Source organism: Pseudorasbora parva, chromosome 4 (genome assembly GCF_024679245.1).
Source record: "Pseudorasbora parva isolate DD20220531a chromosome 4, ASM2467924v1, whole genome shotgun sequence".
NCBI classification, from domain to species: domain Eukaryota; kingdom Metazoa; phylum Chordata; class Actinopteri; order Cypriniformes; family Gobionidae; genus Pseudorasbora; species Pseudorasbora parva.
In genome coordinates, this window is record NC_090175.1 from 37,670,306 (window position 1) to 37,695,603 (window position 25,298).

The 25,298-nt window shown below is 37.3% G+C and overlaps 1 protein-coding gene across 1 annotated transcript in view; it reads left to right on the plus strand.

Annotated features, from left to right (window-relative positions):
* Window positions 1–25,298, plus strand: part of lrba (LPS-responsive vesicle trafficking, beach and anchor containing) — a 334,073-nt gene that overhangs the window by 303,487 nt on the left and 5,288 nt on the right. The window contains 7 exon segments of the mRNA XM_067441679.1: window positions 5,878–6,070; window positions 7,856–7,921; window positions 10,673–10,828; window positions 11,680–11,847; window positions 14,518–14,619; window positions 15,262–15,458; window positions 20,408–20,559. Of these exon segments, the coding sequence (XP_067297780.1) occupies window positions 5,878–6,070; window positions 7,856–7,921; window positions 10,673–10,828; window positions 11,680–11,847; window positions 14,518–14,619; window positions 15,262–15,458; window positions 20,408–20,559 (1,034 nt within the window).

Consider the following 25,298-nt stretch of genomic DNA (forward strand, 5'->3'; position numbering starts at 1 on the left):
CTTTAGTCTAGAAACTGAGAGACTGTGGGTGACGGCCTAGAAACCCCCATTAGCTGTGTGTTTCTGTGGCGATGACAGCCTCTGCCTGCCTCTATGGAAACAAACCCACACACTCTCCTCTAAATGTCCGCATGCAGATATAGTTATAGGCTCAGAACTGGATTTCTGACTACGTAACACTGACACTTAATTTGAACACAGCCTTTGAACACACAACTTCATAATAATCCCAAGCACAGAGTCTAAAGTTGTCAGTGAAAGGCTGAACAGACATCAGTCTGAACTGAAGATCTGATACAAAGGGTAGAATTGTTTGTATGACGGTATGACAAGACTAGACTCTTCTTCTTTTAAATAAACAACATTTTCATGTGATCCTGTATATTTGGATTATACACACTACTGTTCTCTCTGTAATCCTTTAATCTATCTCTTTCATTCTCTGCCGGCACTTCTCTCTCTCTCTTTCTCGCTCTTCCGTGTCTCCAGTAGGTTAATAAGGGTAGATCCTCTGTTTAATGGCACTCACAGTCTGAACACTATTTAAGGCGCTAGCTGTCTGTCTAATTTACTGCAGGCACACCAATTAGCCCTGTGTGTCCATTCTGTGTCTAAAAATCACACACACATGTCAGGATTAGACATCACAGACATACGGCAACAGTTAGACTGGATTAGAGCAATGTTTAATGGTGACATTGAGAGAGAGAGAGACATACTTAAATATATGAAGCGAATAAATACACTTTCTACAAGTTTTCTATAATATTTAAAATATTAGTTTAAAATACATTCTTTAAAGTGATTAGTCTGTGCTGTAAATAAATATCATTATAAAGCAGCAGCCAATCAGATTGCTCAATGAGAGTGACAGTGTGGCTGCCCAGTCTGAACACCATCTCCTGCTTCTACAAACATAGCCCTGCCTCACTGAGGAAGTCAACTTGATGGTTGGATGACTTTGCTGCCAAGTAATCAAACAGCTGTGTGTGCGCATATACCGTTTTAGCTTCTCTTCATCTGCTGTACTGTAGAATGGAACGTGAGAGAAAGCAGATTATAATGTTACTAATGGAGGTTGCAATATAGCATGGCAGCCTAAAGGAAAGTTCAGATTAATTTAAAATCTGCTATGATCTTTTGCAACTTTAGGCCTTTACAAACTGTTTTCCTTCTGTCATTAAACAGGACTTGTAACTTGCCTAGCAGAAGCATTTTTGGAATTCTCTAAGGTCCAAAAATGTCAAATCTATCATTGATTTTTGTGAAACGAAAGTGTGTAGCTGCTTTGATCTCTGTCTGACCTCTTTTCTCCAGCTTCAACTTATTTCAGCATCATATTTGAACTGTTTGTGCACTTTTTTAGTGTACAAAAAATAGGGCTTATCGGGAGTTAATAACCAGCTTGTAGGTCTGTGCCGATGCAATCAGATGTATATGAATATGAATTAATTAAAGGGTTACTTCAGCGATTAGCATATGGCTTTGTATCAGTAGAAACCCTGGAGTATTTTCAAATGATTGTGCTTTCCCCTCTCATATCCCCCTGAGACAAGAGATTTATGCATTTTATTTCTGGAAAAATTCCTCCTATGATGCAAATTGACGATATTGAGGATGAGAGATTACACTTAGAGCTCAGCTCGCAGCTACAGGCACTCGTTTAAACGGAGCTATGGTGAGCAATGTAAGCCTTTTAACTTCTCAAATTAATTTCTATGAAAGATAAGCTTGCAAAGGCATGAACTGAAACAGGTCAGACTGAACTCGTGTTGTGAATGTATGCCGCGAGTGTTGTCGCGATTACCTCAGCTCTCATCACGAGAGCTCATCAGCTCATTTTTCTCACTCCTGCAGTTAGTGCTCAGTGCTGTGATACTCGCGCGGTAACTCACTCATCATATTGAACAGACACATTCAGTTTTTAATTGTAGTGTCTCTCTTCTCCAACTCAGTCACAGTAATCCAGTAGGTGGCTTTGGGAATGGCCTCACAGGGCAGCGAAGCAATCTGGGAATTGTTGTCTTTCATCCCCATGAGACAAAAATACATTTTCTGTCTTTTCTCAGTCTAGAAGGCACCAAATTCAAAAATAATTTCACCTTTCTACTACATTGATGACCCAGTTTAAATACATGAGACTTAACTAACGAGCTAAGTCATACGATAATTTTAGATTAAAAAAAAAAAAAAAATTAAATAAAAAATATTGATGCTGAGTTTGCAAATTATATTGCTTTATTCTGTTGACAAAAAATACAGATATTCCAGAACTGAGTTATATACAGTATTGTTCAAAATAATAGCAGTACAATGTGACTAACCAGAATAATCAAGGTTTTTCGTATATTTTTTTATTGCTACGTGGCAAACAAGTTACCAGTAGGTTCAGTAGATTCTCAGAAAACAAATGAGACCCAGCATTCATGATATGCACGCTCTTAAGGCAATTGGGCAAAAATTGGGCAATTAGTTGAATTAGTTGAAAGGGGTGTGTTCAAAAAAATAGCAGTGTGGCATTCAATCACTGAGGTCATCAATTTTGTGAAGAAACAGGTGTGAATCAGGTGGCCCCTATTTAAGGATGAAGCCAACACTTGTTGAACATGCATTTGAAAGCTGAGGAAAATGGGTCGTTCAAGACATTGTTCAGAAGAACAGCGTACTCAAAAGTTGATTAGAGAGGGGAAAACCTAGAAAGAGGTGCAAAAAATGATAGGCTGTTCAGCTAAAATGATCTCCAATGCCTTAAAATGGAGAGCAAAACCAGAGAGACGTGGAAGAAAACGGAAGACGGCCATCAAAATGGATAGAAGAATAACCAGAATGGCAAAGGCTCAGCCAATGATCACCTCCAGGATAATCAAAGACAGTCTGGAGTTACCTGTAAGTACTGTGACAATTAGAAGACGTCTGTGTGAAGCTAATCTATTTTCAAGAATCCCCCGCAAAGTCCCTCTGTTAAAAAAAAAGGCATGTGCAGAAGAGGTTACAATTTGCCAAAGAACACATCAACTGGCCTAAAGAGAAATGGAGGAACATTTTGTGGACTGATGAGATTAAAATTGTTCTTTTTGGGTCCAAGGGCCACAGGCAGTTTGTGAGACGACCCCCAAACTCTGAATTCAAGCCACAGTACACAGTGAAGACAGTGAAGCATGGAGGTACAAGCATCATGATATGGGCATGTTTTGTCCTACTATGGTGTTGGGCCTATTTATCGCATACCAGGGATCATGGATCAGTTTGCATATGTTAAATACTTGAAGAGGTCATGTTGCCCTATGCTGAAGAGGACATGCCCTTGAAATGGTTGTTTCAACAAGACAATGACCCAAAACACACTAGTAAACGGGCAAAGTCTTGGTTCCAAACCAACAAAATTAATGTTATGGAGTGGCCAGCCCAATCTCCAGACCTTAATCCAATTGAGAACTTGTGGGGTGATATCAAAAATGCTGTTTCTGAAGCAAAACCAAGAAATGTGAATGAATTGTGGAATGTTGTTAAAGAATCATGGAGTGGAATAACAGCTGAGAGGTGCCACAAGTTGGTTGACTCCATGCCACACAGATGTCAAGCAGTTTTAAAAAACTGTGGTCATACAACTAAATATTACTTTAGTGATTCACAGGATTGCTAAATCCCAGAAAAAAAAAAATGTTTGTACAAAATAGTTTTGAGTTTGTACAGTCTAAGGTAGACACTGCTATTTTTTTTAACACACCCCTTTCAACTAATTGCCCAATTGCACAGCCTTAAGAGCGTACATATCATGAATGCTGCGTCTTGTTTTTTTTTCTGACAATCTACTGAACCTACTGGTAACTTGTTTGCCACGTACCAATAAAAAAATATACTAAAAACCTTGATTATTCTGGTTAGTCACATTGTACTGCTATTATTTTGAACAAGACTGTATATACAGTGCCTTGCGAAAGTATTCTGCCCCCTTTAACTTTGCGACCTTTTGCAAAATTTCAGGCTTCAAACATAAAGATATAAAACTGTAATTTTTTGTGAAGAATCAATAACAAGTGGGACACAATCATGAAGTGGAATGAAATTTATTGGATATTTCAAACTTTTTTAACAAATCAAAAACTGAAAAATTGGGCATGCAAAATTATTCGGCCCCCTTAAGTTAATACTTTGTAGCGCCACCTTTTGCTGCGATTACAGCTGTAAGTCGCTTGAGGTATGTCTCTTATCAGTTTTGCACATCGAGAGACTGACATTTTTGCCCATTCCTCCTTGCAGAACAGCTCGAGCTCAGTGAGGTTGGATGGAGAGCGTTTTGAACAGCAGTTTTCAGTTCTTCCACAGATTCTCGATTGGATTCAGGTCTGGACTTTGACTTGGCCATTCTAACACCTGGATATGTTTATTTTTGAACCATTCCATTGTAGATTTGCTTAGTTTTTTGGATCATTGTCTTGTTGGAAGACAAATCTCCGTTCCAGTCTCAGGTCTTTTGCAGACTCCATCAGGTTTTCTTCCAGAATGGTCCTGTATTTGGCTCCATCCATCTTCCCACCAATTTTAACCATCTTCCCTGTCCCTGCTGAAGAAAAGCAGGCCCAAACCATGATGATGACACCACCATGTTTGACAGTGGGGATGGTGTGTTCAGGGTGATGAGCTGTGTTGCTTTTACGTCAAACATAACGTTTTGCATTGTTGCAAAAAAGTTCAATTTTGGTTTTATCTGACCAAATCACCTTCTTAAACATGTTTGGTGTGTCTCCCAGGTGGCTTGTGGCAAACTTTAAACAACACTTTTTATGGATATCTTTAAGAAATGGATTTGGATTTGGATTTCCCAGGTGGCTTGTGGCAAACTTTAAACAACACTTTTTATGGATATCTTTAAGAAATGGCTTTCTTCTTGCCACTCTTCCATAAAGGCCAGATTTGTGCAGTATACGACTGATTGTTGTCCTATGGACAGAGTCTTCCACCTCGGCTGTAGATCTCTGCAGTTCATCCAGAGTGATCATGGGCCTCTTGGCTGCATCTCTGATCAGTCTTCTCCTTGTATGAGCTGAAAGTTTAGAGGGACGGCCAGGTCTTGGTGGATTTGCAGTGGTCTGATACTCCTTCCATTTCAATATTATCGCTTGCACAGTGCTCCTTGGGATGTTTAAAGCTTAGAAAATCTTTTTGTATCCAAATCCGGATTTAAACTTCTCCACAACAGTATCTCGGACCTGCCTGGTGTGTTCCTTGTTCTTCATGATGTTCTCTGCACTTTAAACGGACCTTTGAGACTATCACAGTGCAGGTGCATTTATACGGAGACTTGATTACACACAGGTGGATTCTATTTATCATCATTAGTCATTTAGGTCAACACTGGATCATTCAGAGATCCTCACTGAACTTCTGGAGAGAGTTTGCTGCACTGAAAGTAAAGGGGCCGAATAATTTTGCATGCCCAATTTTTCAGTTTTTGATTTGTTCATTTTTTTTAAAATATCCAATAAATTTCGTTCCACTTCATGGTTGTGTCCCACTTGTTGATTTTTCACAAAAAAATTACAGTTTTATATCTCTATGTTTGAAGCCTGAAATGTGGCAAAAGGTTGCAAAGTTCAAGGGGGCCTATATATATATATATATATTATTATTTTATTTTTTTCATTTTTATTTTTTCAAACCTGTTCTGACCAAGATTTTCAATTCTGATAACCCTCCAGTACTAGTGTTACCTCTTACCTCAATCTCAGCTTTTTTGCTCTTTTGCACTACTCTGTATTTCACTACCTAATTTCCTTTCTTCCTGCTTATCTTCCTCTTATCTCTTCTTCTCTCCCACCATCACTCTCTTTTCCTCTACACACTCCCTGCTGGTGATGGCGGTCATGGACTCAACAGTATCTCCTTCTGCAGACACCACTGATGTTCACAGAGCAAATGCAGCAGGATGTCATCATGGTACTCAAGTTCCCATCCAACTCGCCTGTCACCCACGTGGCCGCCAACACACAGTCAGGCCTGACCAACACAGCGGTCATCACCGTCACGGCCAACCGCCTCTTCGCCGTCAACAAGTGGCACGGTCTCACTGGTGAGTAAGAATGAACAGACACCGGTGTGTTTGGTGATCAGTAATAAATCAGTCTAATAAATCATGCGATTTCTTCATTTACACATCTGATATCTCAAGATCTCATTTCTTATGTAAGATTTGTAAAACCGAAACGTATGATTTTTCATTAAAAAAATTAAGCATGAAGGTAACTCCACTCCTAAACCTAGTCTCGCATAGCCAGACCTTCAGACTGACGACAAAAGGTCTAAACTTTTTCTCAGCTTTCATTGGCCAAGGGTGCGCCAGAGGCCGTTTGACTGACGTGTAACAATCAGTCACAGTTCATTTTGTTCCGCGTCATGTTTAGGGGAGTCAAAATGTTAAGTCAATGTCCCTGCAATAACAGACCGGCTGTGCATCTATAAATTATTCATTCAAGAATGTTGTGCAAGTTTACTGGAACAATGGAGCCATGAACTTTACATACTCCGTCTTCCACGAGGGAGTTTGGCGTCACGGCATTTGTTTCCAGGCAGACTGATAAAGAACGCAACACATGTACTCACACGTCTCACGGAATATCCTGTAAAATTCAACCAATCAGATGACAAATTCGAAGTTCCTGAAACGTTTCCAGAATAATGTTGCCATGTGCATCAGACTTTCAGCCAGCGGTCCATGGGCATGATGTCTGAGGCTGAGACTACCCTAAACCTAATGGTCTGTAGGGCGTAAGCTGATGATACAAAATTGTCATGAGAGTATGTTAGGGTTTGATGTCAGATGAAGGATGACGTTCATTTTTGCACATTATATAATGCAAGCTTCAGTAGCTTGACCCCTTTAAAATCTGGTTGTGTATAATCATCAGCTCCTTAGACATTGATATCTCGGACTGAACTGGATCAAATGTGACACTTCCTCTGCCTTGCATTCAGCTTCCTGTCCACCTCCATTTATCAGCCTCTTCTTGTTTTTTTTTAAATAATTTAAGATCAATCTAACAAAAAGAAATGCTGCAAGTCATTTACCATATTAGGGGGAAGGGTGGTTCTTGATTTTAAACTTGATCTCTTCAAATGGTAGTTTTAAACGATGTTTGGGATGAATACATTTTAATCTAGCTGAAAATCCTTTTTAACAGGTTTACATGAATAAAGTCGCTGTAGTCCTGATTATGATGTGTATTGTATAGTCTAGTTTAGGCATAAAAGACAGTCCGTGTTACACATTGCTTTTATGCAAGATCTCACTTAGACCATATCATACAGTCTAACAAGTAATAATCCTACAGGACTGTAAAAATCACTCAATGTTCACCCGGCTTAAGACACTGAATATAGTCAAAGAATGTGAATAAACATTTTTTCATGCAAAGCAAAATTATGACAAAATTATGAAATTATTATAAAATTGGTAAATTATTATTTTTACCCTGATTTCACAGCACATTTAATGTATTTAAGAAAATTCAGATCAGCATAATATTTTTGATCATTACCACGTTTTTATATATATATATATATATATATATATATATATATATATATATATATATATATATACACCGTATACTTATTAATGCCAAAACCAGAGAAAGAATCTGACAATTTCAATTTTTTTTTAATATTTATCTGCATTTGGTTGTACATCTAAACACTGTAAATCTTTTATTTTGCTTTTGTAAAAGAAGAGAGTGTTTCTTTGTTTTTTTGTTATTGTCGTCAGTGTGCTGCAGTACATGACTGACCGCTATAAATAAGTATTCTGATGGTATAGAGTATTAAATCTATTTTTCATCATTCCCTCTCTTTCTCTCAGGTCATCAAAGCTCTTCTGTGCAGGACCAGCAGTACCAGTTACCGGTGGAGATTGACCCTTTGATAGGTCTGTGGCTTGTCAATCGTCAGTAGAGTGATTTGTGATTGGCTGTTGTGAGTTGCGAGAGCCTGGCCCTTGAGAGGAGATGAGTGCTGTTTTTCACCCAGCCGCCATTCAAGCTTCAGTTCAGCATTTGCATGCAAATTGGAAAGCAATGAGCTGTGGCTTAGCCTGTACATCATCAGCTCTCTCTCTCTCTCTCTCTTTCTGTCTCTCTGTCCTGTCAGACTGAATGAATATAAATGGTGTAATAATGTCTGATTGAAGCCGCGTGGCACACGCTGTCAGGACAATATGTCCTCCTCTCATCTCTCTGACCTGTTGATGAGGGAGAAAAAGAGGATAGAGGGATATGAGAGGGAAAATATGTGAAAACATATGGCTGAAGCCTCTAAGAAGTTTCTCTCTCTGAGCCTATTCATCTTATAGCTCTGCTTCCCCTGCTTCTCAGTATCATATGTCTTGCCTAATTTATCTGTTTGTCACTTCATAGTATGTGTCCTCATCCTACACGAACACTTGTACCTCTCTCTACACCTCCACCTCTGTTAGTATTAAATCTGAGTTTAAGCATTCAGCAATCCAAAATCATGATCATTAGATCATGAGAACAAGTAATGGTCCATCATGATTATTTTTGTTTTTTTGTTATTTGAATCTGAGAATGTTTCCACTTGGGCAGCTTCCAGAATAATTTTTACAAATAGGCAACGTAAGTTAAATAGTCAGTTGTGTTGATGCACAATTTCTTTTTACAGATGTTTTGACTGAATTTTGAATAAATATTGTGTAAAATAAATGTAAATATAATATCTATATTATAATATGTATACTATAAACATGGGTAAAGAATATATAATATAATGTAATACAACACAATGCATGGCCAAAAGTATTTAATTTCAAGCCAATTGTCCAAAATTGGAAAGTTGATTTTCCCATTGTTGCTATCCGGTTGTTAAGGCTGACGTCACGCGGCAGCGCTTCCGGGTCCAAACGCTCTATCTTATACCACAAGAAAAACTACAAACGGTGCTAATATACACACACAATGTGGTGTGATACTACAAAAAAAGCTATAATCATAACCTTTTTCTCCATACCAAAATTCTAGATGGCCAGACAGTGATTCATCTTTTTTAAATCGTTAAAATATTAATGTATGTGACGCTGTGAGCACAGAGACTGTTGTGTAGACTGTAAGTATTTAAAATGTTAAACTTTTTTAAACATTTGATGTTTAATATGAATAAATCGCGCTCATAAACGGGCGTCAATGGCATTCTCAAGTGAAACGAGTTGAGGCTTGGACCCAGAAATGGCGTTCCTTACGTCACGACTTAACAAGCGGATAGCAGCTTTCACTCTTCTGATACTGTTTTCCATTATGTGCTAGAACATGGCTTTGGGGTCTTGTTTGCATTTTTACTTAATAAATAAATGGGAATTAAATATTGATTCAAGTTAAAATTATATCAAAGTGATATAAGAGATATGAAATTAGCATAGCTAATGCATAGCTAACTACCTGGGAGTTTCCATTTCTTACTACTTTTTTCTTCTTCTTTTTTTTACTTTTAAAAGATTTATCAAAGACAGCACATCACCCTCCCTTCTCCCTCCTCTGTCTCTCTGTGTGGGGAGAGACATCTTTCATAGTTCATTTTCTTGCACTCCTGCTCCCATTGTCATGTATGTATTTAGATGGACTGCATTCCACACAGCTGACACATTTAAACACAGTAAATTCTGCATGACTGTGCTGTTGATAATCTGTCCACTCATTCCAGCACAGACGCAGTGCTGGTGTGTGTCACGAGTATGTCTGGGCCTCACACACCTGACTCGGTGTAGTCTGGCCTCTTCCATCACACTCTCTCTTTCTCTCACTGTCTCTGTCTTATGTGTTTAAGAAAATACATGTAATGTATAGCATTTTGGTCACATATTTTTTATAATTACTTTAGTCTTTCATTTGTCCAAGAGTGGTTTTTAAACGTTTATGGCAGGGGAAAATGTGAAAGGTATTTTACTGTTCTGTCTTCTGCTGTTTTATGTACTCATTCAACAGATCACATTCGCTCACGCACAGTGTTAATGATAAATGGCATGTTATCTCATGCAAATGGTTTAACATCTTTATAATCTCTTAAGAAGTTGTCAGGAATTCACTTTCCAGACATTGAAATAGACCTTTAGGGTCAAGACCCCAACTTTATTTTTGTGCCATACAACTCCCTCTGTTAATGTCTCCACCATTCTGTGGCTGTCTTTTCTTGCTTATTCATATCGTTCTTTTTCTATTTTTATTTATATCTTTCTTACCCTCTAATACTCTAACTAGAAAATTGCTGTTAGTACTTTTAAACATAGTTACTCTTACCACACTCTGGTACATTTTGTTTGTACAGAGATTCTGGCCACTCTCCATATTGTCAAGCATTAACTTCATTAAAGTCATAGTACTCTGTTAAAGTTTAAAACTATTGGATCTGCCTAGAGCCACTCTGGATCTGCCATAACCAATCACTAACTTTTGGTCGTGACATACGTCATCTCAAACTGCAAGACATCAACGTCATTTTTTTGTAGACACTCCCTCTGTTAGCTGATTGGACCGGTTAAAATTTGATCTGAGAAAATCTGAGAATATACCACAATCCCAGACGGAGTACTGAAGGAAAATGAAAATTGAGCGGAAGTACGTAGGAGGGCGAAGCCAAGCTATCTTTAACCATTGACTCTATCTTTTTACAGCAAATAATGTGGGCACTCACAGGAGGCAGATCTCAGATCTGTTAGATCAGAGCATCCAAGTGAACGCTCAGTGTTTTGTCATCACAGCTGACAACCGCTTCATCCTGCTGTGTGGATTCTGGGACAAGAGCTTCCGTGTCTACTCCACTGATACAGGTAACCACTATGACCCCCCACCATCTTGGTTGTCTATGGATACACCGCCTCCACCGCAATACACAAAAGAAAAGGGTCAAAAGTCACAAATGAGCCTGCAGACTGCATTACAACTCCATTGCCTCGGGGTTCTGATAGCTTTCTCATCTTACGGATGGACCATGACTCCGTCTCGTGGGAGGATAAGGCTAGAACGCTAGTCACGCAAGCAGAACTTGAATTTCAATAGAATCGCATCACACTGAAACGGTCCCAGGCTCTTGAGATGATATACACACAGACACGTACTGTAAAGGGGTTTGTTGATAGATAGATAGATAGATAGATAGATAGATAGATAGATAGATAGATAGATAGATAGATAGATAGATAGATAGATAGATAGATAGATAGATAGATAGATAGATAGATGGATGGATGGATGGATGGATGGATGGATGGATGGATGGATGGATGGATGGATAGATGGATAGATGGATAGATAGATGGATAAATGGATGGAGGGACGGACAGACAGGACGGATAGACTGTTATGCACATTGTCCCTCAAATGCTTGCTGTTTGTTTGTTGGGGAGCGTGTGAGCTCATTTGGTGTATGTAAACGGCTCTGCAGACAGCAACATCTTGGTAGAGTCATTCACTCACACTCTGCAGGGAGTACTGCTGGCCCCATGAAGATCAAATTAAACACAAATTTGTTTTCTTTTTTTGTTTATATATATATATATATATATATATATATATATATATATATATATATATATATATATATATATATATATTTAGTGCTTTGTACATATCCACCCACACTGCAATAAGTGGTTTACCTTCCTATGTTATGTGTTTACAGGTAAACTGACCCAGATTGTGTTTGGGCATCTTGATGTGGTGACCTGTCTGGCTCGCTCAGAGTCGTACATTGGTGGAGACTGTTATGTTCTCTCTGGCTCCAGAGATGCCACACTACTGCTCTGGTACTGGAATGGCAAGCACTGCACCATTGGAGAGAATCCTGGGAGTAAGTTTTAAATGTTTAGTCACGTAAACATATGTGTGTGTGTTCATTTAAAAATGAAAATTGTCATAATATACTGACCATTCATGTCAGTGTTATTGTCTGGAATCAAACAACTTCTAACAGGACATCCATGTAACTTTCATTTTTGGGTGAAACATTCTTTAAAGGAAGGCTCTATAATATGTCTGTACAAATAGTCGGTGCTCGAAGGAGTCTCTAGAGTTCATCATGTTCCTCACATAGAGAGGTCAAGATCAGGGTAACGTTCAGAACCCAAATCCCCAAGCAGAGCTTAGCAAACACACATAGGAAAAGCTTTCATGCAGGTGATGATATCAATGCAATGCAACAGTGTTAAAAGCTCATTGTTCATACACGCACATTCCAGTGTGTGTCTGTCAAGGCTGGTGTAATGATTTACGGCTCACTCTCAGAAGCTACAACTAGTTTCATCTGACCACAGCAGGTCTCTGCTCAGAAGATTGAGTTTCAGGCTAGCATCACACCATAAATGGAATCGGCTTGCAAGTGTGTGAGAGTGAGTGAAAGTGGAGGCCAGAGGGCCACAGAGGGAGACAGTAAATGTGACTCGGAGGTCTCCGGCTCAGGAGGGTTCAGTCCCATCTATCTGAGAGAGCAAGAGAACACTCAATAAAAGTGAAAAATGCCATGGGCTTACCCTGCACACACTAACCATATGGCTGCGGTGCTGATCAAAGCCCTCTACGGGCTCACCCTCGCAAAAACACACACTTCCCCTTTGCTAATTTGGAGTTTTTGGATGCTCTACATTCTGTTAAGTGCTCTCTTACAAATGGGACAGGATTTATGACTAATTTTTATTTAGTTAATGAGCGTCTAAAGATAAATACAGTGGCATTAAAGAGGCTACGAGTCAGACTTTCATCTAAGGTCAACTCAAACTGAATTACTAGATTTGTATCACAATGATACAGGCCATGTTTTTCAGTAATGTTATCGTGTTGGTGAAGGGATGAATGTTCAAAGCTAAAGAAAATGTAATACAAAAATTAATTTACATCCCGATCAAAATACTTTGCAGGAATTGGTTCAAACCCCCATAATTGGTCCAAACTACGGATGTATTATGATTTTAGTAACCTTTATTTATTTGTTTGTTTGTTTTTATTTCATTGTTAAATTTTTTTATTAAAATATTGAATTTTCATCATATCAAATCATTAATCATTTTTAATTAAGTCTCACAAGTTCTTGTTACTTTTTGAGTTGAACAAGATTTGTAGTTCAGTAAGTGAGTCATGCTAATTCACTGAATGATTCAGAACAATCGGCAATGATATTTTTGATGAGTAATTCATTAAAAGAATCAACTCAGAAGAGTCATTTGTTCGTGCTGTATCTGTTTTTGTGTGCAGGCAGCAAAGACAATGCTTTTATCTCATCACTTTCAATTCAGACTGCAATCCCAGTATGAACTCAATATGAAATGGCTACAATCACTCCATTTTTGCTATTTGTTATTTTCTTTAATTCTGACAGTTCTTCGTTTCAGACAGGAGTGAAGTTACAGTAAGGTTTCAGAGGGGTTTAGATCCATACCTAGGCTTTCCCAGACAGTGCACTGGGAAGAATTGTTGAATTGATTCTATTGACCACACTGCCATCTAGTGACCAAATCATGCAAAGCACTGTCATGAAGCCAGATCTTTATAACTAATCCAATCTAATGCTGTTTAATTTGCAAATATTATTGTATAAATGTTTTTTTTTATTTTTTATTTTTTTATTGTTTATGTATTCATTTTCTCTCTCTATGGGTAAATGATACTCTCTAGTGCACATTTTCAGTACAGATAAATAGTATACAGTATATAGGTATTAGATTGTAATCAGATGTTGTCCTAATGCAAACCAAATGGTGGTCGATGACGGGGAGGTTAAACGATACACCAATATATCAGTTTTATTGATCTTTTCAGGGCACAATCCGACATCAGGCTTTAATCCCCAGAGTTGTAGGGTATAACTCAAAGCTGAGACATTTAGGAAGTTTGCCACCTAATGAAACCTATACATCTACACTGTGTGTGTGTGTGTGTGTGTGTGTGTGTGTGTGTGTGTGTGTGTGTGTGTGTGTGTGTGTGTGTGTGTGTGTGTGTGTGTGTGTGTGTGTGTGTGTGTGTGTGTGTGTGTGTGTGTGTGTGTGTGTGTGTGTGTGTGTGTGTTTGAGAGAGAGAGGCCAGCTGACAGCTGAGTTAAATACATTAAATGTGTGACTTCTTTGTTTCCAGGTAAAAAGTGACAATTCATTAGTTGATTAACAGTTATTTTTGACATTTCCTCAAGACAAGTGTGTGAGTGAAAGAGACAGAAAGTGCACACTCAAATACTAGCAGAGCTCATTAGACTGATTAAAATAGGACGTGGATGTAACACCGTTACACCGTAACACAGGTGTAAGTGTCTGATTGCAGTAATTGCACATTCTAATTACATTATCAAAGAGTAGACGACAAATAACAACCTAATTTAAACATTGAAATTGACTGTTGTGTTACTACAGCAAGTGCAAGTATTACTGTATGTTCTTTAATGTAGTGGTTTCTGATTGTAATTATTACTTTTGTGCTCTTTTTGCAAGTGATTGTATTAACTATTTTTTATTAACTCTGTGTTTTGGCTTTCCAGCAGAGTTTGTGACTCCCCGGGCGATCCTGACGGGTCATGATTGTGAGGTGACGTGTGCGAGTGTGTGTGCAGAGCTGGGACTGGTCATCAGTGGCTGCAGAGGTAAAGCAAACGCAAACACTCATTTATTAACACAGATACAGTGCACATATAAATCTAATTTAATGCCACTTTACAAAATTGCCCTACATAGTAAAAATTATCAAAATTAGCTAAATATAATACCATACCTGAATAAAATGTTAATGTCTCACATTTTGATTATGACAGAGAGTTAAAAAAATTGACAATGTTATTTAAAGTGTGTGTTTTAACTAAGATCCAAACATATTTATTAGTATTTAACTTTGGTGTTTTGTGAGTGTAATTAATGCTGTACCACCATCTCTAGATTTTTACTTCCTTCCAACTTTTGGGGCTAGTTATTAAAATAATGTGTACCCTGGTTTGCTGCTTAACCATTAGGAATTAGACTAATAATTGTCTAATAATTGTCTAATAATTCCTATGAGTCTAGCAATCATAATTATTGAGATATCTGTCTTAAACATGGCTTTCCAGATATAAATAACATATTTCAGAGGTCGCAATAAACTTTTTTTTTTATTTATTTATTTATTTATTTATTTTTTACAATCAACAGACCTTTATATGTCCCAAATAACACGTGAACAATTTGGTGCAGCAACACAATGTAATTCTGTCTGATTTGACCCCCATCTTTCTGTATGTGTGTGACTACAGAGGGTCCGTGTCTTGTCCACTCTATGAACGGTGACCTGTTGAGGACTCTGGAGGGTCCAGATGGCTGTTTGCGGCCACGTTTGGTCATGTCCTCCACTGAGGGTCACTGTGTCATTTATTATGACAAGGGCCACTTCTGTGTGTTCAGCATCAATGGGAAACTACTGGGACATATGGAGGTGGAAGACAACATCAAGGTAAACATAAGCATAAACTCCCCTCTAAACAATTATGCGGAATAGGAAGGCAGGCCAACAAGTTGGGCAGCTCTTTCATGTCCATTTGTCCCTCCTTTTTCTTTCATTCTTTCCATTTCTGTTCGCAGCCTCTGTGTTTTATCATGTCAGCTGTCTGGGGTGTGATTAAATGCTGGCATGATCTGCCTTCAGGCCTCGCTCTTTCCTCTCTCCATCCCTCTTTCTCTTGGCTTCTGAACCCTTAGGGTCCAAATCTGTCCTTTGATCTTCAGGGCTATGAAATGCCAGTCAACTTGCATGTGTGTACTAGAGCGAGCAAAAGAAAGGAATGGCCAACGGCGAGGCCTCCTGCATTAAAGGACACATTTGTCATTGGCGGGCAGAGCTCCTAAAATCGGCCAGCTCTCTTTCCCTCATTCCCGCTCTATCACTTTCTCTTTCCTCTGGGCCTGGGAAAATTCACAGAGCTCTGCGTCCCCCCCTCTCGTTCTCTGTCCTGCACACACATACCCACACCTGCATCCCATTTAACAGGCCGGCTCTGTTACGTGCTCCTCTGCTCTCTGCTGCTCCAAGCTTGATTAGTTTCCTCATTGTGTCCAGGTTCCATTTGTTTTCAATAAACAGAGTCTGTAGTGACGGAGAAGCACACTACTTTTTAACACACTACTTTATTATTCAACCAATATGACATAATGGAGGATTAGTTTGTGTCGTTTCATAGAATCATGATCCTGGATTCATGTTGTACATTTATGTACTAATATTTTGTTTTATGAACAAAGATAAATTTGCAGTGATCATTGTATACTACTGTTTAAAGGTTTGGGCTTTTTAAAGAAATTAATGCTTTTATTCAGCAAGGACACATTCAGTAAATCCAAAATGACATTAAATATGTTTTTAATGTCTAGATATTCTATTTCAAATAAACTTTATGTTTTTCAAAGAACCCTGAGAAAAATTAGTTTCCACAAAAAGAATATTAAGAAGCAACATTGACATTGAACTTTCAACATAGATTAGTATTATAACGAATGCAGCGTTACCATCACAGGAATAATTGCATTTGTGTTATTAAAATAGAATATACAATAAAATAGAATACATTTGTTAAATTATAATGATAATATGTGTTAGCCTGACGTCATTATACTCAAATCTAGTCAGAATATGAGTCTGATACTACTCCATTGGGCTGTGATTATGGGGTGTGTTTCAACCGAACCAGGAAAGACATCAATCGGATAGATCGACAACCAATCAGAGCAACTGAGCGACACACAGTTGTCAACAGAACTCAACTGCACGCACACTGGAAGAAGTAGAAGAAGAGGAAGATGACTGTAAACAATCTTTGCCAGTGTTGTAAAAGAATTTCAGGATACACTGAGTACTTGCCAACACGATCATAATTTTTTTGAGAAATAGTAAAGGTGATTGCATATATGAACAAGTTCTCCGTTTAGGATTAGAACGAATTAAACCCAATCGCTCTTTGGTGATGTCTATGTTTACGTTACTGTTTATCATCTGTCCATCATCGTATAAAGCCCGCCCTGACAATTTCATTGGTCCAAACAGCTCCTGTTCGGGCATAGTTGCTGCACAACGGATCAAGTCCAGACCGAATTTCCCGAACTCAAATTTTGTGGGCAGGGCTAAATTTGGCTGGCATCCAGGCTACTGTGTTTTTTTTTTTTTTTTTTTAAATATATGCTGCCTTATGCAGTGAACATAATACACTTTCAAAAAAACCACACTTTTGAACAGTAGTGTAGACAAGTTAATTAATTATTGTTCTTGTTCAAATCCAACACATTTAGGTATAATTGATCTAAATAAGGGTGATAAATAATTTTGAAGAGAGACTTCAAGAAACTTCAAAATATGATAATTTTGAATATTTGTGTTTGCTAGAAATAAAGACAAAGTCACGCTAAACTCCTTTGACTTCCATACATATTTACGCAACTCAACTCTGGAGACTGGAAACTCATAGCTCATGCTAATTTTGCATTCCGCTGTGTACGAAAACTTGTGTTTGTTTAACGCTGACCTACAACTTTAGAAGACAGCATCTAAACATCACAGATTGATCACTTGGCTGATCACTTGGCACAAACTTCAAAGCTGCAGGTTTGCAGCATTGTGGGAAATTGTAGTAGATGATATATTTTCCACTTTTTGAGTGTGTTATTTTTTTATTGGTGATTTATTCATTAAAGCAGCAGCCCTAGTGCATTCTTAGTCTGCAGCTTTCAAAAAAAAAAAAAATCTTTCATAGCCTGAAGCAGAATGATACTCTTAATTCAAACACGGCCCCCTTCTAACCAATCTTACTAATGTCACCAATAAAAACAAGGCTTCTTTTGGCATGTTTTAGTTTTTAATTATAATCTGCATTAAAATTTGCATGAAGTTACACAAATATTATGTATCCCAGATCAATAATTGCTCTCACATTCAAGTACTCAGCTTGTCCATCTCTGACTTTAACACACACACACACACACACACACACACACACACACACACACACACACACACACACACACACACACACACACACACACACACACAGACACAGTGTGACAAGCTCCCCTCAGTCTCATGCCAGATTGATTGTCATATTTGTGACACAGTGTGTTTGTAGAAAAGAGGGTGTTTGCGGTTTTGTGTTTGAGTATGTGGGTTGCTGGGACAGTTTTTTTTTTGCTGTGGTTAAAATGAGTCTTCATGCTGATGTTCTGACAGAACATTAATTTGGACAAGTAGAAATAATATGTGAATGACTCTCTGGAGCCCACAACCGAGCGTCTGTCTGTTAGTAACCATTTTAGCAGACATTTCCCGAGCCGTCTGCACATACGCAATGGACTGCATTAAAGTCTTCATAAATCCAGTCTTTACTCGTGCCAGACATATCCTGACCTAACACAGACAGATCAGGAGAAAAAAAACAGTGGGGCATCATCCAACACAACCCTGTTGTTTAAAATCCCAGCTTGACTTTAAGTCAGATATCTGAGTCACGGCAGCCATCTTGGATTCTGGAATGGCGGCTCCTGGAGGAGACCACTGATTTATGATTCTGACCCAGCCCGTTCTGCAACCTGGTCATCTCTGCTTCTCACAGACCATTTTCCAGAGTTCCAGAGGGACCACCGTGGATACTGGATTATGTACTGATGTATTTTCTCAGACATCTTTGAAGTAATAAGGCACATTAGAACAGAAGACTTAATTCATGTTGCAGCAGTGACCAAACAACATTATCATCAAATTTCATAGTGAGTCACAGGGTGGAGTTTGAATCAGTTCAAATCTCTGGATTTTGGGATGATTCATATTAAGGACTTTTGGACTAAAGGAAAAACGAAACGCATGCATAACTTTGAAGAATCACTTTATTCTCTTGCGGTCGTTAATTGAGACATATTTGAGACAGTCTCTTGTGATGCTTCCCTTACGTACAATCCAGATCCCATATGTCTGTCCTGAGCCTCTACTTCATACCACAGCTGAAATAAAATGCTTAAAGGTTTGCCACAGTGTAATCTGAATCCTAATTACACACATCTCGGATACATCCAAAACAAATCAAGAGCTCACATGCACGCAAATGCGCTCAGGTCCCAGCTGCTGTAACGTCTGAAGTCTGCTGGACCGCGATCTAGCAGAACAGTCTCTGTGATTGATACTGGGTATTTCACTCATGACTGGGGTAGTGGAGAATTAGGTGTGTGTGTGTGTGTGTGTGTCTGTGTGTGTGTGTAGCATAGTTTGCTACTGATTTGCTACTTTAGAGATTGTTTGTTGCCTGGATAGTTGGGTTTTCAAAAGGTTAAGACTTAAAACTAAAATGTGATACTCCAACCTCACATTTATATTTAAAAAAAAGAAAAAACAGATAAAATTTAACCTGTCAGTTATAATTTACTTTAGTTAAGTAATCACTATTACCTAAATGTCTGTGTGGTTTTATTATGTTCACTTGTTTAACCATCAGCCATTACGAATGATGATGATGATATAAATATTTTTTGTTTTGGAGATAATTTACCAAAAATTATTAAAAATGGTTACTGAAATATAACCCTTGTGATAACTAGATCTCCACAACAGGAAGCCAAAGTTGTCCAGTTCATTCTAGCTTCTAATAGGAGCTTCACCTGTTTTAGAGTCTGGAGTATAAATTTAAAAAAAATGTTATTGCAATTATTTAAGCTTATTTATTTAGTCTAATTAATTACACTAGCCATTGTAGCCACTTTGCTAACACACTATATTATTACAGCATCCTCTCCCACAAGAGGTGTGTGTGTGAGAATGAAAGAGCCTAGTGTGTTTGCTGTTCTATATTATCTGTTTCTCGTGGGACCTCTAAAGTGTTACATAGCCCATGTGCACACAGGAAAACCAGATGAACAGAATAAATCTCATACTCTGTCTGCCCTTCGCCGCAGGATACCACCGCTACAGCGGTTTAAGAAACAAACTGTTCGCCAGGTTGGCCCCGTGCATGCTGGGAAAGAAAGGGGATTGTGTGGCTTTTGATTGGATGAGGCAGGGCACACTCACTCTAAGGTCCACAGGGGTGTCAGTAAACCCCTGTAATCACCGGCCAGCCGGATGCTCCAGACGTTCATCATCGGCTACAAAGAGCTTATTCACTTAGCCGAAAACAAAAAAGGCACATTTAAGCCGCCCATCAAATGCTTATCAGTGTTACTTATCATCGAGAAATATGAAAGGCCACTAAAAGGTCAGGGGTCCTTTTTTAGTGGTTAATTGAACCACTTTAATATATTTTAAAGTGAAGTTATTGTGACTGATAGATTTTTGCTGTATTTACTGTGAAGCTATATACAATTTTAAATAATGACTGTGTTTGACAAACAGTCTTTACATAACACACTGAGTGTCCTCTATGTTTTTTGCTTCAGGCGATGCTGCTAAGTAAAGATGGCCAGTATCTGCTGTCTGGAGGAGATGCAGGAGTTCTCAGCGTGTGGCAGATTCATGATCTCAAACAGCTCTTCACTTACCCAGGATGTGATGCTGGAATACGCTCTATGGCAATGTCACACGACCAAAGGTAGCATACATAAACACCAACTTATTCTATGACGGGGTATTAACGTTTTAAAATGTCACATTTAAAGAAATCTAGTATTTGACCATGTTTAAACATGTATTAAAATGTAAAACCTACATATATATATAAAAATACTTTGAGCAACTAGACTATTATTTATTAAAGAGCCATACAAGCACTTAGTAGGTAATGACATTACAAATGAAATTACTGGTAACCCTTTATAATAACGTTCAGTTGTAAGTCATTTATAAGTGGTTAGTTAATGATGAACTAATAATTTACAAAACATTCATAAATGATTATCAAGTGATATACTCACATTTTATGAATGTTTTGTAAATTCCGTTACAAGTCATTTACGAGTGATTAGTAAATGATTAAGTAATGATTTATGAAACATGACTACGTGTTCATTAATGATAATTGAGTGATTTGTTAATTATTTTTACTTATATTTAGTAGATTCAGTTTTAAGTAATTTACAATTGATAAGTTAATGATGAACTAATAATTTACAAAACATGACAATGCATTTCATAAATGTTACTTTTTTGTAGATTCAGTTATAAATTATTTACAAGTTATTAGATAATGATAAACTTATAATTTACAAATCATGATTATACATTATACATTCATAAATTATTAATATGCTAACGATTTAAAAATCTGTCATAAGTTAGGCCTATCTTTAAAAAAATAGCATTTCATAAAATAATCAAACAAATCCTTAGTAAACGGTGAAGTTACTAGTTAATATAATATTAATCACTGAAATGTCAATATACCATTATCTCAATAAATTGTTAATCATGAACAATTAAATGATGATCAAACCATTAGTAAATGATGAGTAGCGTATATAATGTATTGATGCATTTCCCAATACATCAGATCAAGACGCATTTCATTCTTTGCATTTGTAGACATTATTTTATAAATATAAAATAGGCTACTTTTTATTGCAAAAACTGACCAAAAATAGCATAAAAGTATTAGCTCATGTTGTATTCCAAGTTTTCTGAAGTCATATGATATCTCTATGTGAAGAACAGAGTTGATCTTAATGTTTTAATCATTGAAATGATGATCCCTTTATGAACTTATATTTCTCATATTTATCATTCAAATAATACTTCTGACTCAATCCCAACTCGGCATGACGCAGTCGGTCACATGCAACATGAGAGCCAATGGCATTTTACAATCAAAGCTGGCGTGATCATGCAATTGGTTACGAGACACACGACAGCCAATGCTGTCAAAGCTGACGTGACGATTTCTGATTTCTTCCGGGCGGCAAATTTTGAAATGTGTTAATCATTAATCATCGGCCGGTGGATGAACTGGACGTTACTGATCGCTTCTGGGGATTTACTTCACACAAACCAATCGTTTGGCCTCGGGACACTTGGAATAATTTTGTACTTTTTGAATAAATTGTTCCTGCAGTCATATCTGCCTGTTTTTTATATATATATAAAACACAAACGGGTAGGTTTAGAGAAGGGATTGGTTATGTGACGAATTGGAGTTAAATCCTGCAGTAATTAGATGAATTACCTATTTACACATTTCTATTGCAACAGGTGAGGAATAGCAGAATTGAAATTTCACATTTAACGTTACATTTGTTGTAGCAATCAATGAACGCGTTTGTAACGGGTGAGAAATATCTACAAATGATGTGTAAAACATTTACGTGATGAATAGTCTACACTTTAAGCCCCGTTTCCACCAAAATTACCCGGAACAATTTGTACCAGGAACTTTTTTACAGGAACTTCCCCGTTTCGACCGCGATAAAGTTCCGAGAAGATTAGGCAAATTAGTCCGGTGATGTAGGACTGCGCGCGACTGCTCCTCCAAATCAGTGAAGGACAGTAATCATTTTTAAGTGTACCGATTGAAAGATTTAGTGGACTGTTTACATGAGACGTTATCTAAACCGATCTGGTGTTTACATGTGATGACTTTCAATCGCAATCATTTTGTCACATGCAGTTTGTCTGCCGCATCAAAAATGTCGCCGCTGTTTTCTCTCCAGCAGCTGAATGTGTTAACTGTAGCCATAGCAACTCTTAACGGCCACCAGGACTAATACAGTATTATTTATAGCTATTTGTTGTAAAGTGTAATAATCATCTCAGAAAAAAAAATCTTCTGTCAGGCACAGTTAAAGTAAAAACTGCCCGGGGGGATATATAAGCTGTGTCTTTACTCCAACATTATCTTCATAACTTACGAAATAAAAAGTTTACCCCTCAGAAAAATTTACTTTTCTCTCTTGTCAACATGAGCGCGGCGCGCTCCGTCACGTCATGTAAGGACACACACTTAAAAGTAATCGGTCAGGTCGTTTACATGGTGAAAAAAAAAAAATAACGAGTATGGAAGAGATTCAAGCTGTGCCGCTTTTGCTGGTTATGTATAGGTTTACTAAAGAGGTAATTAACAACGACAGAAAAGAGCACTAATATGCAGATTCAGCAGCATGCAGCATATTCAGAAAGCTTGTAAAGCTAGATTTAAAATGACAATGTATATTATTATCAGCTATTACGGACATTGAACGTGAGATGGCTGAGACGACCGCGCGCCACCAGACAGAGAGCAAGACTGATATTTACTGAACGCAGAACGAACCTCCCAAAAGACTTTTAAAAATGCCGGTTGAACTAAAATGCTGCGTGAGCTCAACCAATCAGCATGTTCAGCGCCCAAGTCCCGCCCTTGAAAGTTCCTGAACTTTGAAAAAGTACTACCTCGCAAGCAGGGCCATTTGGAGGGGGAAATATTTACCCGGAACTTCATTTAGACCCTGGTTCCTGCGGTCTAAACACACGAAGTACCACCCAAAGTTCCTAGTTCCTGGGTAAAGTTCCTGTGGTGGAAACGGGGCTTTAGATTAGGAGACGCTAAAAGCGTTGTAAATGCCTTGTATACATGTACAGATCATTTGTAATGGGTAAGAACGATCTACGAATGATGTGTAAAACATTTACAAGTGATGAATAGTCTACACTTTAGATTAGGGGACGCTGAAAGCGTTGTAAATGCCTTGTATACATGTACAGATAATTTGTAACGGGTGATAAAGATTTGTAAATGATTTATTCATTTGTTTACAACATCATCTCTAACAGGTGATGAACACTTTGTAGTGTGTACTTTAATGTAAATGCTGACTGGTGAGGGTATAGACAGCTGTCGTGCACCTGATGCTTCACTGGAGGGTAAAACCAGTTCACATTATCTCTAGACTCCTCACAGAACACAAGTCTGCACCATTGAGTGAAAGGATTTAACTTAACGCTCTGCAATCCCCTGACTTTAAGTCATTCTACATAAACTAGTAATTTATCATTCTTTAAAAAAATAGCTTAAGCATAAATGCATTTTGTGGGTATTAACAGACCAGCTTAAAAATGTAATGATGCATCAATAAATTATATATTCATTATTTACTAATGGTTTGATCATAATTTGTTCATGATTAACAATTGTTTATTGAGATAATGGTACACTGACATTTCAGTGATTAATAATATATTAACTAGTAACTTAATAACCATTTACTAAGGATCTGTTTGATTATTTTATTTATGATATGATATTTTTAAAGATAACTTACCACAGATTTGCAAATTGTAAGCATATTATACTTGATCATTTATCAATGTATAATCATGATTTGTAAATGATTAGTTTGTCATTATCTGATAACTTTTAAATAATTTATAACTGAATCTACAAAATACAAAAATGTAACAATTTAGTAACATTAATTAATGCATTGTCATGTTTTGTAAGTCATTAGTTCATCATTAACTAATCAATTGTAAATTACTTATAACTGAATCTACTAAATATAAAAATAATTAACAAATCACTCAATAATCATTTATGAATGCATAGTCATGTTTCATAAATCATTAGTTAATCATTTACTAATCACTTGTAAATGACTTGTAACGGAATTTACAAAACATTCATAAAATGTGAGTATATCACTTGATAATCATTTATTAATGTTTTGTAAATGATTAGTTCTTCATTAACTAACAGCTTATAAATGACTTGAACGTTACAACTGAACATTATTATAAAGTGTTACCAAATTATTGTTTATCCAGCCACAAAATTTATCTAATTTGCCTCTTTGCATTGGAATTCTCTGTTTTACCTTAATTACTACACTAATTGTAATATAAATAATATAAATATATAATAAAATATATATATATATAAATATTTTAAGTGGTCATTAATGGACCATAATTATTGCACAAATGGTATTTAGTACCAAAAGATCTAAACAGTACTTCAGAATATTCAATAAATATTACTGAACTAAAATATAGAACATTCATTTAATTGAAATTTTTTTAAGGTGTACAGTCACATTTGACCATGATAGTAAGGAATACCTCAGGGTTAGGGTTAATGTTAACAATGTTGCATCTCCATCGATCTTTATAATAAAATGATGCTGTAAACGTGATTGATGTTATAATGTAATAATCAATGCACACTATGCTGTACTGTTTGCCTAAATAGCTGCAAATGCCTGTATAGTGAAGCTGTTGTCTATTCAAATGTGTTGATACAGCACTGGTTTGTTTAGAACTATTGAGAGCGCAGTGATCACGTGACCATGCGCGCTGCCGCGAGATGAACGCATGTCGCAGCTTTGTTATTCAACAGCTCTGGTTTTAACTGTTATGCCACACAAA